Source organism: Lissotriton vulgaris, chromosome 7, assembly GCF_964263255.1.
Source record: "Lissotriton vulgaris chromosome 7, aLisVul1.2, whole genome shotgun sequence".
Taxonomy (NCBI): domain Eukaryota; kingdom Metazoa; phylum Chordata; class Amphibia; order Caudata; family Salamandridae; genus Lissotriton; species Lissotriton vulgaris.
This window is the reverse complement of record NC_141695.1, coordinates 1,503,081,811-1,503,096,670: the sequence shown is the minus strand read 5'-3', so window position 1 is coordinate 1,503,096,670 and position 14,860 is coordinate 1,503,081,811. Positions and strand designations below refer to the sequence as shown.

General features: G+C 42.3%; 1 protein-coding gene across 1 annotated transcript in view; it reads right to left on the bottom strand.

Annotated features, from left to right (window-relative positions):
* The window catches only part of RBM39 (RNA binding motif protein 39), a 171,133-nt gene that overhangs the window by 101,983 nt on the left and 54,290 nt on the right, over positions 1-14,860 (bottom strand). Inside the window, exons 2-4 of the mRNA XM_086932346.1 lie at positions 9,726-9,786; positions 8,022-8,068; positions 1,494-1,694 (exon numbers count right to left, since the gene is read on the bottom strand). Of these exons, the coding sequence (XP_086788472.1) occupies positions 1,494-1,694; positions 8,022-8,068; positions 9,726-9,776 (299 nt within the window). The 5' untranslated portion in view covers positions 9,777-9,786. The remainder of the gene's footprint in view (positions 1-1,493; positions 1,695-8,021; positions 8,069-9,725; positions 9,787-14,860) is intronic.

The window sequence follows — 14,860 nt, the reverse complement described above, 5'->3', positions numbered from 1 at the left end:
CATGTCACTATTCACACACACTTGTTTGTTACTTATGATTTCATTCTCAATGTAACATACATTAGTATTAGGCTCATCTATTGCGAGGCATCCTTGGTCTTCTTTTAGATTGACATACTGATGCGCTACCATCAATATCTACTGTTTGTTTTCCATACCACCATTCCACAGTTTTGATTCTGTGTGGTGTGAAGTCACCTTTTTCTTGTACTATCCACAGCATAGGTTTCCACGTGATCAGAGGTGTTTTTCCTTGTCGTCACCCATGCTCATTATTTTTGTTTTTTTATGCTATGCGCCATTTAGAGGCTTCTTTTGTTTTATTTATTGTTCTGTGTCCTTCCCAGCCCTGAAGAGTCACAATTGTACCACGTTGTGACGAAACACGTGTCAGCCGGTTTGTTCTTTCTGTACTGATTGGCGAGGAGTTGGCCTAACAGCTAGGGCGCCTCGACCTCGGGAACTGGGTTCGAGTCTCTGTAATGACGCTAAACATCCTGTGATTCTGGGCAAATCACTTAATCTACCTGTGCCTAACAGAAATGAATGTGTGGCCTCATGTAACGTAAATGGTGCTATGTAAGGCGCTCAGATACTCGATTCGGGTCAAGTTCGCGCTATATAAAACTCTGCACAAAAATAAAATTTTGATCTGGAGTGATCTAAAAATGCCCATGTATGATATGATACTCCTGATGTCGACCTTCATAATTTCAGCAAGAAAAGTTATTTCATTTTTACACTAAAACACCTATCCTTATAAGTGTGCACAGGACTTTGTTCTATATTCTTCAGCAAGACTTAGACAGTACTTTATACTTATTTCAATATCATTAGGTAGCTATGCTTTTGTTTATGTATCGCATTGTTTTCTTCTCTTCTTATCTTAAAATGTTCATTACACTATGGCGATTCAGCAGATACAATACAATCTTAATCTCTCTTGGGGAACTCAACCAAACAAATTACTATCACACACTCATGGTTTTCCTGGTCTTTCTATCCAATATGTTCTGTAAACATCCGTGGCTGTTCTGTATCTCTCCACAGCCTTGAAAAATTGCTTTGTGACAAAATAAACGTAGGCTGTAGTAGGTACTTGTTCGCTTGAACAATTATTGGAAACTACCCATTTCATCTCACTGTCCTCTATGTAATAGAAATCACTGGATGTACATGTTCTTCCTGGCCGCATCAATATTTCTGAATTGTACTACTGTGCTGAATGGGATCATTACATTCCAGATACAATGTAAAACCGTTTTATTACTGCTCGACCTAGTCTGCTACGTACTATAAAGAACATGCAGTGTATATTACCAACTTTTTGATGTGGTCCAGAAAGATCTTAACCAGAAAATAAGATTTGACATAGATAAAATGTAAAATCTAATTTAAAAATAGCATTTCATTGCATAAAAAAAAGATTATGTTCCAACTCATGTCTGCGGACAACCACATATGAACACTAGAAAGAAATAATGAAAACATACTACGGGCTCCTGTAACGGCCTTTAAATCTGTGATCGCGATCTCTGCTCCTTGACCGACTTCGTCTTCGTTCCTTACTGCGACTTCGTTTCCTTTCCCGACTTTTACTTTTCTTTCTTTCCCGATCTTTGCTACGTTTGCGTTCTTTACTTCTACTTCTTTTCTTCTCCCGGCTGCGGCTCCTGCTTTTGCTCTTTTTTTTCCTAAAACGGGAACAAAAGATTTTTACAATCATCAAATAAGAATAAGCCTTAACAAAACAAATACAGTATTGAACTCTAAAGTGTATAATAGCTAGATTGCTCTGAAGCAGTACATGAATGCAAGCAGCAGTTGAAAGAAACTAATCGTTCACAGAAAAGCAATTTACAGCTACCCATAGAAACTGACCAAGTTAAAGGTGCAGAAAAAAAGCCTTTGTTTTTGCACTCTAGCAATGCAAATTAGAGTACAGACTTTTGGCTAGACACACAAAACTGACAAGGTAATCTAGTTCATCAAGACTGGACAAAGCAATAGTTTCCAAAGGAGAACTGCAATTCTACATCAGATTCGGAAGCGAAGATAATGCTTTTTTACACTGCTTAAATATAACATTTCAGCAAACAGCAGCTATTGTTAATATCAGTTTCCCAGAAACACCAGGGAACCATAACAAGTCCATTATCCAATCAAGTAACCAGAGTCCCAAACAGTCCATCATTGCTGTCCAGACCCTCTTTCAGTTAAGACACTTTTCCTGCTCTCTGTTTAATTATCAAGAAATACTATATTGCTGGTATAGTCCTGCAAGTATTGCTTGTCAGCGATTAATTTCCTTTACCGATTACTTTATTACAGGTCGCAGGGCAACAAATGTGCTCCTTACACAACATATTTCCTTCGTTTGCAGTGGACACTGCGGTGTGGCCCTGGCACCAGTTTCGATTCACAGTTGAGGTTGCGTGGGACATTTTGGATCCAGACATCTTCATTCACCCCAGATCTGCAGAGTGGATCCCAGCAAAGAAGGTAGCAGACAGTGGTGGCTGGTGACATTTAAAAGTGGTAGGGCGTAAAAGTTTTATATGAGTGCCCAGAGGCGAGCGAGTGAGTCCAGCCACCATATGGTGGGGTTCAGGGAGATTCTATGTCAGGACCGGAGGCTTCAGATTATGCTTTTCCTTCTTCGCTGTTTATTACAACCAAAAACTCACAGCAGCCCAGAAAAGCACTTAAGTCCAGAAATTTCCATATCCCAAAACAAAAGGGGTTAGGAACATTACATCAGAAAAAATACATCAGAAAAACTACATATCCCATCAGTCCATGGGTATCAACATATTAGTCCTTCCAAAGTGTCCATAACATGAAGATAGGGTGTCCATCTTGTGTTACCTTCCTCTTTCTTCGCTGCTTCGCAGCCAGTTAAGTTCCTTTGCTCATCTCTCTCACTTAGATTGGTCTTTTTTTTTTTTTTTGCTTACATATGTTTATTGTAACTGGTTTACGGTATTATTGATATTCTATTGTCATGTTGGGGGCTCTGTAATGATTTAATAGTGTGTGTTGCTTGTTTATGCCAACAGATTCCTTTGATCGCAGGGACGTTTTCGCCCCTCACACAATGTCCCCTTTGTTGTCGCGGCGCTGTTTGGCCACTAGAGGGAGCCGTCGCGTCTCGTTCTCATCAGCGAGGTTTTCCTCTCACTGACGGGAGCCGTGCTGAGAAGGAGCCGTGCAGTAGCATCGCACGCCGCCTCACCTTCTATGCCTGTTGTAATTACACACTTTTGAACGCCCCAACGGGGTCGGTATTGGCGGTTCTACCGCGTGGACGCTACGGGCAGAAAAGGTGCACCAACAGCGTTTTTTACCGCATTTGTCAACTGGCCGAGTTTGTCGATTACCAAGGGCTTAGCTCTTTTTTAATAAGCACGCAGAGAGGCGGCCTGGACCCTGTCTCTTTGAGAGGGTCGGCATGAGGAGAGGCTGGTACTGCCTCAGTGAATTTCTGGTTCCATACTCTGGTACTGCGGTTACCAGTGCAGACCGCAGCCTGCCTTAAGCTAATAGCCAAGGGGGGTAACAAATTATGGCAGAGGGATACTACGCAGAAGAGGAGGAAACTCATCAGTATTTATATGATGATGAGTTTTAGGAGGCTGTAGACAGCTCAAGTTACAGATATGTGCAGGAGATAGTGGGTCCCATGGAGGACAGGCTCTCCGCTCGCATAGTAGAAGAGTGTGCAAAGCTGGCGCAAGCGCAGTTAGGGACTCCTGGGGTTAGCACAGAGCCCTTAGAGGGAGACCCACCTGCGCCTAAAAAAGTTTGAAGGGATGGGGGCTCTGGGGCAGCGCAGGGTGTAGACAGGAAGCAGGTATTGATACTAAAATGTTCGGTGCTCATTCGGCTAGGGGGGCCTTGGCCTCGAAAGCTCTCTCATTGGGAGTGCGTTAGGAGGACTTGATGCGTGCGGCAGATTGGTCCTCGTATTCCACCTTTAAAAGGTTTTATTTCAAACCGATGGTGGATATTGCGAATGTAGTGGTAAGTAAGCTTTGAACGAGCATAATCTGAAGCCTCCGGTCCTGACAAATTCGAAATTTACCTAGCTTAGTAACGTAAGTTTCAATTCTATTAAGGACACGGAGGACAGGATTATCCCTCCCAAACCTCCTTGGGAGATCCCACCCTTATGGAAGTAAGTAAGCAGGTTTTGCTTCACTGTCAATTTCATTTTTGTGTTGTTACTGCAATTCTTATCCATGTGAGGAGTTTGCATTGAGAGTTCTATTTGTTTGACAACGCTTACGCTGTTGTCTCTCATCCGCTAGGTAATGAAGGTTCGAAACAGGACCGTTGAAACTTTGGCGTGACTCGCACAAAGAAAGAGGAAGGTGGCACAAGATGGACGCCGTATCTTCATGCTATGGACACTATGGAAGGACTAATATTATGTTGATACTGATGGGATATGTAGTTTTTTAAATTTATTTTTTCTGATGTAATGTTCCGAATCCTTTTTGTTTTGGGATATAGAAATTTCTGGACTTAAATGCTTTTCTGGGCTGCTGTGAGTTTTTGGTTGTAATAAACAGCGAAGAAGGAAAAGCATAATCCTCGCCTCTGTGTCCTTAATAGAATTGAAAGTTACTGTTACTAAGCTAGGCAAATTTAGATTCTCCTCAAACCCCTGCCTCCTCCCCCCACCCGAAAGTTTGAAAAAAGAGCACGCAAATGTGCATTTAAGTAACTTTGAGGAAGCAAGAGAGTTGATAAAGCAATTGTGAAAGTGTAGTTATGACAGAGATTTTATATGATAACAGTGTAGGTAGCTTAAAAAAGCATGTACCTTTAATTCCAGCCACATACCCATCATGTTTGTCCACTTTAACAAGCATGTTTTGCTTTCATGTTGCCCGCAAGTTCCCTCGTGTGCAATGAATGGGTGCTTCTTTCTAGTTAGTGTGTTGTGTTGTATAGTGGACCCCAAAAAGCGCACACACAATGGTTAGTGGGGGAGGGGGATGTTATTTGTATTGATCAAATAGATTTATAAAGGGGTAGCAGCAAACCAGAGGGTACAGAAACATTAGGAATCACCATTAAGCAGGTGGTGACCCCATTGTGCAGCGCAAACATTACTCACTGAGAGTGAAAGTTGAAGTGCGCTAGACATCTTGAAATAAACTAAATATGGCATGCATATGGTTTCTACACCACCAGGTGAAAACACGATCGGGTGTAACTTGCGGCTGACATCTAGAGTGGAACGTTTGAGCACTGGATAATACATTAAAGAACTTACTGGCTGCAATTATTCGAGTATTGGAGTTCTTCACACTTACGCTTCGAAAAAGAATCCATGCAGACCAATTCATTGTAAATGTGTACGGATGTTCTATTATATCATGTTTACGTATGGCTTTTAAAAACTACGTTTTTTGACCTAACTACCTAAAATAAAATATATGCCTACTGAAAAATATGAACTATTCAATACAAAAGGCTTCTCTAATGATCCTGACATCACAATACGTGATGCACAATATTTCAGCAACGTACTAGTTAGCAGCAAGCACATCACACCAGTATGCTGCTTTATACTCCTTGAAAACAACCAATGGCATTTTCAAATGCAAATCATATTGCGCAAAAAATCAAAAACCATGAAAATCTGAAAGAAACTTCTGTAGATTATATTCATCAGGCACGGAATGCACAGTTTCCTTGGGAGTGCAACTGTGATAAACATTTGATATTTTCTCTCTCAAACGCAGTAAGACTCGCCTTCGACGACTTTCCCTTTGATGTCACGTCGTCCTCTGCTCTACCTGCCCTGCCGCATTGCTGGGGAATTTACTACGCGGTGCTGTGTTTTCTTGAATACGCACCATGCTGCAAAACTGGTTTGTGGATTGGTTAATTGCTCCAAGCGATCAATAAATTTCCAGGGGCTGCTGGTGCGTGAAGAATATCAAATATCCCTCGGTCTAGACTAGCAGGTGGACAGATTTTTCTACAAGGTCTAATGGTTGCGGGCAAGAGTTAAAACTTGTTGTGCTCGTGTTACATAAGAGGGGTGCAAATACTCGGCAATTGGGACGGCACACATGGACTACGAAGTTAGAAGAAAGCCTCTAACAGCAAGAACATCCCAACGTCACCTAAAACCAACCGGAAAAATGACAATGGATCAGTCGCGGCGTGCGCGGGGAGTTAAATATAAAAGGAAAACTTACTTACCTCACAGCCGGTCCGCTGCACCTCTGCTCCCCTTGGCGCATTCACATCGGCACTGGAGTGGACTGGCAGCCCCTCTCAGCCAATCCTGGCACTGCTGGGCTTAGGGCACGGTTATTCTTCGCCCGCCGGCTGCCCCTTGAGACCAAAGGGCTCCTAATGGGCATGCGCAAACAAGTAAAAACACAAGTGCGCATGACTGGGCACCGGCAAAAAATGTGCCCTCCGTCCCCACTCATGCGCACGTGTTGTCCTGCTGCCGGTTGCCTCCCACTGGTCTGACAATCATGTCAGTCAACAGGACGCCAGACCGCCCACCCCCTTCAGAGTCTGAACGGGTGGGCGGTCCGACTTCATGCTGACTGACATGATTGTCAGTTCTCCCTCGGCGTCTTTGAACTTAAGTAAACCGATTCAGGATACTTAAGTTCAAAGACGCTGAGGGAGAAGCGGGAGGGGGGCTACTCCCCCACGCCTCAATGGACGCACTGCGCCTGGTAGCAGAGTATGTGGCAGAGAGTCTCCGTAATCCCAAACATAGACCCCAGGATAACCACCTTCTTGGCTGAAGTTATAAAAGATCCCAAAAAGGGCACAGATAGGTCAAGTTATTAGATGCCATAGGTCCCATGACAAAGATAATAGAAATCAAAAAAGAGGCCAAGGCCTTAGCTTCTTCATCCCGCCTCACCGTTTACTCTGCTTTTCGGGATGTCCCTAAAGTGTGTGGTTCAGTGTCTCAAGGCTTAAGAGTTGATGACGGAAGTGCGCCCTCCGTGCGAAAGACAACTGCTCACTGCACTACTTAAACCGTATAAAGCAGTGTCATCTCCTACAATAGCCCAATGGATTATTTGGATAATGCAAGAGGCTGGTATTGATACCAAGACATTTGGGACACATTCAGCTTGAAGGGGGAATGTCCTCGAAAGCTTTATGTTTGGGTGCACGTTTAGAGAACATCATGAATTTATAATAAGTGCAGCAGACTGGTCCTCAGAGACAAGCTTTACAAGGTTTCATTTGTAGTCTGTATTGATGTTGCTAGCATAATCCTAGCCTACGGTCCTGAAAGAGAAATAAAATGTGCCTAGCTTTCGAAAGAAAATCTGCCTAGCTTTCGTAACTGAAAGTTACAATTCTATTAAGGACACCGAGGCGGGATTATCCCATCCAGCAATGAATACCATATGCTTTCCCTCTTCATTTTGGATATTTTCCGACTAGTTGTCGTCAGTGATTTACGACATGTATGCATTTTGTACAGTCATGTTTACTTTCCTCAGAGATTGGCTTACCTTACAGTAGTGATATGAGGACTAGTCATTTATGGTGCTTAGTGCTTATTTTTCCAATGGAACTGATGGCTCAAAACAGCACACGTGACAAATCAATCTGTGGTGCGATTCAAGCAAAGAAAGAGTGAGTGTGGACAGCAACTACGTTTGGGACTTCTGTTATCTGATTGGATAATTGACTTTTTATAGTTCCCTGGTGGTTCTGGGAACAGGTGCTTAATTTTTTTTGTTATAAAGAAACGGATGCTGTTTGTTGAAATGTTACATTAAAAGCAGCGGCAGAATGCATAATCATTTCTTAAACACCAATGCAAAGCTGAAGAAAAAAAATGATATATATATATAATTTTTTTTTAGCTAAACTGCCTAAAATGTAATGAACAAACATGATACAATGTTCTGCAAACACATCCAAAAGGTCTAGATGTTGGGGGAAGGGACCTCATTCTCTCATATTTCTACGATAAACAGTGCTAGTGGTTTTAATAAAAGCTAAAGTCTTACTTCTTGCTGCGCTCCTCATGGCCATTGGCACTGCCCAATTTGTCCTCCTAAGCAGGGTTGATAGAAGAAGATCATGAAGACGAAGTGGAAAAATTTCAAGTTGTCAAAGGGTAAAGGGAACAGGAATAGAAAAAAAAACACAAAATAATTTAAAAACTAATTACTTAGCAGTTGTATGTGGAAAACTATAAAGAAAGGGGCATATGTTTAACCACTTTTCAGCTCACGTTAATTAAGAGGGACATTAAATCATAAAAATGTAACTTTACAATTATCTTTAAATTATTGAACATAATTAAACTATAGCTCTCTTACATAACTTAGATAGTGAAGAGCCTGTAGCTTTATGGCCCTCAAGTGGTTAAGTGGTTAAATTGTATAAAAATTGTTAAACTTTCATTTTGTTCAAGGGTCCCTAAGATTAGTACCAAGGCTATATGTCTGCCTTAGTCCCAAGTGGCCATGCTAGCAGCCAATCACTAGCAATTTCCTGTGACCGATGCCATTCCTGAGATCTTCGCCCATTTTCGATGGAGGGTTGGGGCAGTAAGAGCTTGATGCCACCTCTGTCACACATCTCGCCCTGAAGCAAACAGGGATTCACACTGCTTTAGTAACGTTGACTCCCAATAAGGTCATCAATTATCCACCAGTCCAGCCTACACATTCCCTAAAGCCATGCCCGTTTACATGTAAAATATCCATTTCAAAATAGAGGCCTGTGGTTAATTTCACATTAAGCAGCTATGATAGTCTAAACAGTAAAATATTAAAAATGCAAATGTTTTAACTACACAGATATTATTTAGTAAAGTTGCTGCAGGGTGGTAGCACTAAATGCTAAATAAAGTGTAACAATGACACCCGTTTTCTGTAGCTTTGGCAAAGTCAGCTACTATACAGGTATATATTAAGAAATTAACACTGTATGAAAACTAAAAGCATGCATATTTGATCACCTCACCATAATAAGGTAAAGTACAATACATTTTACAACCACATTGCAATATCTCTACCAACAGAGTACATCAGAACTTTCAATCTAAAATGTGGACACACCGATTACAGCATACATACGGAATAACCTGAATATTTAAGAAAGTTATATGTACAATATACATATTCAGGGATCCAAGAATTTGGTTACACTCACTACTAAAGAGGACACAGCCTGATCATTTTATGTCACTTTTTAAAACCATATTGTCAAACTCTTCCATAAAGACTAGCAGACCTACTGTTGGTGTTTTAACTCTCCATGACTGGGTGAAAGTTATTCTTGGACCCCCGCTACATACCCAAACCACTGCATTCACCTTGTTGCTATACCAAACTGGAACTCGGAAATTCGTAGGCAAGTCATGTTACCTAGGGGACCACGGTACAGCGATACGTCACTCAATTACTACCTTATGATTGACAGTTCACACTGGAATCAAAGGTGAATTCATGGGAGTAGAGGTGAGATATCGTTAGGCAAGTCTACAAAGAGAGATAGATGGGCATTTATTCATCACGCTGAAGTGAAACTACTGCACAAAATTATTACATCAACAATACATAACGACTTAGTAAATTATACAAATATATATCCAAATAGATAAATCATGAGGGTTCCAGGGATGTTAGTTTAAAACTTAGCAGCAGTTTCAAGAAAAGCTAAAACGTATTTAACTTTAAGCCCAGGGGGAGTCTACTTCTCACCTTTCTGTAAGGAGCTTCAAGCATTGCTTCAATATCGAAATCGTCTGCCATTCTCAGGACTCTGAAACAAAATTAAGAGCATTCTGTTGGTCAGATTCGAATGTAAACACTAGGACAACCAGAATATAATTGGATTTCACTAGAAGCACTATTTCAAACATGCACCGACATAAAAAGGAAAAATCAAAATCGCACATATCAGTTATTACTATGGGAACAGACAGGCCATTGGCTATTAATCAAAAATGGTAATTAATAAGGGGTAGAGAGGAATGTTGTGCTCATTAACAAGAAAGGAAAAGCTGTGCACCATTCAGGGATGCTCTTAAATTGTGTTACCACAAAACTCTGTGGAAGAATGTCATGAGTCTTAGGAGGGTGCAGTAAGGAATTTTGAAGCAAGCAGACCAAGCGAGTGGAAGGTTTGACGTACAATAAAGATGGTCCTCCATTACAGAAACCCGGGTGCATTACTGAGAGGGCTATGTATCCCTTTGTAATGACTCTCTTAAGATAGCTAGCAGATGTACTCTGGGGAAAAAAGAACATACAGTACGTTTCCGTAGGCAGTAATGAAGTCAGACCTAAGTGGGATAGGGCTCAAATTGAGAAGTAGCACTAGGGTCACAGCACTGCTTCAGCAGCTTTCCTGGCAGGCTACTTGGTTTTTTAACTTGTACAGGTGACAGATCATCAAGTGCTGCATTATCCAACTTTAGTAACTTTTTTAAATTGTTGTGTTTCCCTTACAAACCTCCAGAGATAATTTATTTGGAGGACGGGCAAGGGCATACCTTTAAAATAGCCTGTAATTGTCAGACACTCACCAAGATAGAACGTTATATCTCTGTGACTTCAAAGCAAAGGCTCCTAGACCCATTTTCCTATGTCCCAGAGCCATGTTTGTCAATTTTGCCATCACTGCAGAAATATGCTCCCAGGCTTGCTGCATCTAAAGTGAGCCAGGTTGGAATAATCTCAGCCACGCTTAGTCTTATTCCAAACCATCGTGTTTCGCCCACTGTGCCTTATACAAATCAATCTTAGTCTTGCATCAAAAGGTACAATGCAGCCAGAACTGCCAGACCAGGTCCCCTCTAGATGGAACTAAAGCAACTAAACCCAAGAAGGGTTACGACCTACTTAGGTCTTGGGTTGCTTGTGTTCTGGTTTAGAGAGGACCTTGCTTGGCATTTTGGGCTGGATCGCTCCTAATAAAGCAGGATCAAGGATTTGCATATGGCTGGGTTTAACCCAAGGTGCCATGGTGGGTAGGATGAGGTAATCAGCAGCTGAGATGGTTTCAAGCATCCCACCTATCACTTTTTTGTTTACTTCAGTGCAGGTATATCCAGAAAAGGGACGTGTGTTCACTATGCCACTGGAAGCAGGCTGCACCTGACTGAAAAGCCCTAACTAGAGCGAACCAAATCTTGGGCTGCTTGTGTTCTGGTTCAGAAAAGACATGGCTTGCCAGTTCGAGCTGGACTGTTCCTACTGGTAAAGGATTAAGGCTGATTTATGTATAGCTGTCTAACCTGAGGTGGCATCTTAGGCACCAAAAAAAAACCAAGCATTGGCATAGCCAATAGGTCTCGCCTTTGGGACCTTTTAGGTCTTGAGTTATACAGCACAATATCCTTGGTGCAACAACATCATGTGTTTCATGGCTAAAGGTCCCAAAGGCAAGACCTATTGGCTATGCCAATGCTTGTGAGTGAGTAGCTCGTGCAGGTATGCAACTGTAAGGTAGAGATGCTGCGAGTGCTTTTACAGGAGGGGGATGGTGGAGGAGGGGTATGGTGGAGGACGTGGTGCTGGAGGACCAATATTGGGTAGGAGGGTGATAGCAGAATGCGGATTGAGAGGAGGATCTCGAAGGGGGCACATTGGAGAGCAGAAAGAGGCTGAATATTAGAAACAAAAAAACGGGCACACATGCATAAAACACACACAAAACGAATGCACACAGTACACATACGGAACACAGCCAGGGGAAGCATACATCCCCAGAGGAACACGCGCACACACACATTGCACTACGCTTTCACCCAGGCTTACAGCTCACCTATCTATTCGCACACCCCCTTGTCCCCACTGTATCTCTCACATACACACTGGCGTTAGGCAGAACCCCACGTGGTCCTGCCTAACTCACAAAAAACAACAACTCTGCCTACCGCTCGATTCATATAACAAGCGTCAGGAAAGAAACAATGTAAAGTAGAAGACAGAATCAACAAGTATCGATCTGTAAAGAATGCCCCTGCCATCAAAACCTGATCCGGAACAGATGGCACCCTGCGCGTTCCCAAGCACCCTAGGCCAGGGAAGGCAGGACATGCACCCACCTTTGGCCAATTGCGTGCTGTCTGTCTTAGAAAGACACATGCAAAGGCTAACAGCGGGACAACAAGAAAAAAAAAAAAAAAAAGAAAGAAAAGCACCTGCACGAGCATGTATTCCTAGTTTAAAGCTCTTACTAAAGCCTCGCTGAGCAGCACATGCGAGCCGGCTCAGGCAAGACCTAATTTAAAGCCCTTACTAAAGCCTCGCTGGGCAGCGCATGCGCACTGGCTCAGGCGAGACTAAAAAGGGATGGGTGGAATGCAACCTACCTAGAGTAATTATTAGTGGCTGACGTTATTTCAAGCAACCCATCCAAATTGCTTTTTTATTATTAACTGGAGTAGTAAGTACAGCCTCATCCGGACTCGGACACAAAGAAGCAGAAATTAGTAAAGCCAGCCCTTTTACCCTAGCTGACTGCAACATTTCACTGTCTTCTCACATTCTTCCCAGAGAATAGCCCGGCACCTGCCCATTAGTGCCCATCTGTAGTTTCTACTATACCACAAGTTCTTCTCTCCATTCATTTGCATTGACAAAAAGTGTATAAAAGAAGCACCGCAACGGCATGGATTTTCTGATCACATGCCCCAACTGACCAGGGTGCGAAGATATGGTCTGTTGATATTGCGAACTAAAATTAGCTTTTAATGCTTGCTGGCTATCTTGCATTAAACAGTTTAGATTTCTATGAGAATTCCTGAGTGCCAGTTACACAGACACACGTACTTGAACAAGGCCTAAACAAATGTAAACAATTTTGCCAATGCTATTCCCCCTATGTGGGTTTTAGAGGGACCAGGTACCTTTCAGCACTCAAGGGAATGTGCGAAGGCGCTTTGAACATTTTCCAATAATGACATAAGTCGCAAAAGGCACAAACTCAAACATGTGCACCATACCTTTCTTTCTTACCTACATGGCTTAGAGATTTTTAAACAAAATACTTTGTTTTTCTGTTTACAAAAATATTTTGTTTCTGTTAATGCATAGAAGCATGTAAAAAAAAAAAAAAAAGATTGCTGACAGGTAATTGAACCCGCGAGGTTTTTACACACAATTAATGCATGCTCTGCTATAAGCTCATTACTTTGTTGGGCCTAGAGTACTCCACATACTGCATATGAAATCAAATATGGTAATGGTTTAGCTTTCAGAATCCTAAAATGGATGCCTCTAAGCTTACCTTCGACGCCTGCAGAGATTATTTCAGAACTAGACAACCTGCCTTCTCTTATACATGAGCACCCTGGGAAAAGAAGTGTATTATATGCGTATTAAACTATCCCTACAAAAGAAAGCCATCATTTATAACCACCTTTGAGCCCGGATTTTGCCTAACCCCTGGATTTTTCCTCATCCTCAGTTAAAGAATTTCTTACGGTAGAGCTCCAATTCCAGTCAAAGGCACTGCTACTGATACCAATTCAGCCCATATTTCTAGTCAATACACCACGCTTTGCCATTCCTTTCTTTCCTCTCATATATGTTGCCTGGTCTCTCTTGCTCTAAAATTCCTATTGAGCAGACGACGTACCGCATGCAGGTTACCCATAATGCACTCCTGCTCCACTAGGCATTGAGATACAAGACTTTTGAAAATATCTTTTTATTCACAATTCTCATACGTTCACATCCGATACGTATATCCCCTCCACCCCCAATCCTAACTTAAACATATTCAATGATTTGGTGAATAAAGAGAACACAATATATCCCAATTATTTTAACTTCAGTCGAAATCTACAACCAATAGGCTTGCCCACTTTTTGCTTTCTATGAAACACTTCAGGATTCAGGCAAGTACCTACCCACAATGTGGGATAAGTATTCTGAATATTTCAAGTTTTAAAACACAGATTACCGTGAATCTGATTTAGTGCCAGGGACCAGCCTCAAAACTGCCAATATTTTCAAAAAAAATTGTTCAATTGCACTGTATGCTGACCCACAGCTGTTTGCGTTGAAAGTTACTACAGTCAACTTTCGTCATATTTTTTTCCACATTGTGTAGAAAAGTGGGTTTCTGTTGCAGTAACACCCCCCCCCACCCCGCATATTTTGCCAGACTTCAGATGCACTTTGACTTGATATGCCCTTGGTCCCTGCCAATCAGGTTCCCAGGGCCTTTATTCTTTCCCAAAACTGTACTTTTGCACCCCGGGCCAATTTTAAGTCCCTTGTAAAAGGTACCATTGGTACCAAGGGCACTGTGACCAGGGAATGCCTTTAAGGGAAGCAGCACATATTGTGCCGCCCTTAGAGGTCCTGTACCTTAACACATACGCACACACACACACAGCCATTGCAGGCTGCGTGTTTTGGTGCCGAGAAAAGTGAAGAGTCGACTTAACTGTGTGTCATGCCTGCAACCCACTGTCTATGGGATAGGTAAGACACCCCTCTAGCTGGGTGCACTATACCACTGGCGAGGGTACAGTTGAATGAGCACTGTACCCATACAGAATATGTCCATTCTTAGACAATGTAAGTGAGGTAAAGCCACAAAGAGTATATGGACTGGGAGGTTGTCATTACAAACTCCAGAACTTCACAGCACTGTAATGGCTACACTGAAACCTGGGAAGTTTGGTATCAAACTTCTTAGCACATTAAACCCACACTGATGCCAGTGTGGGATTTATTATACCATGCACTCAGCGGGCATCTTAGAGATGCCCCCTGAAAAACGACCAGCCTCTGGTGGGTTCGCTGACTGGTAAACACCAGCCTGCCATCACAAGACATGATTCTGGACCCCTGGGGTAGGAGCAATCGTTCTCTGG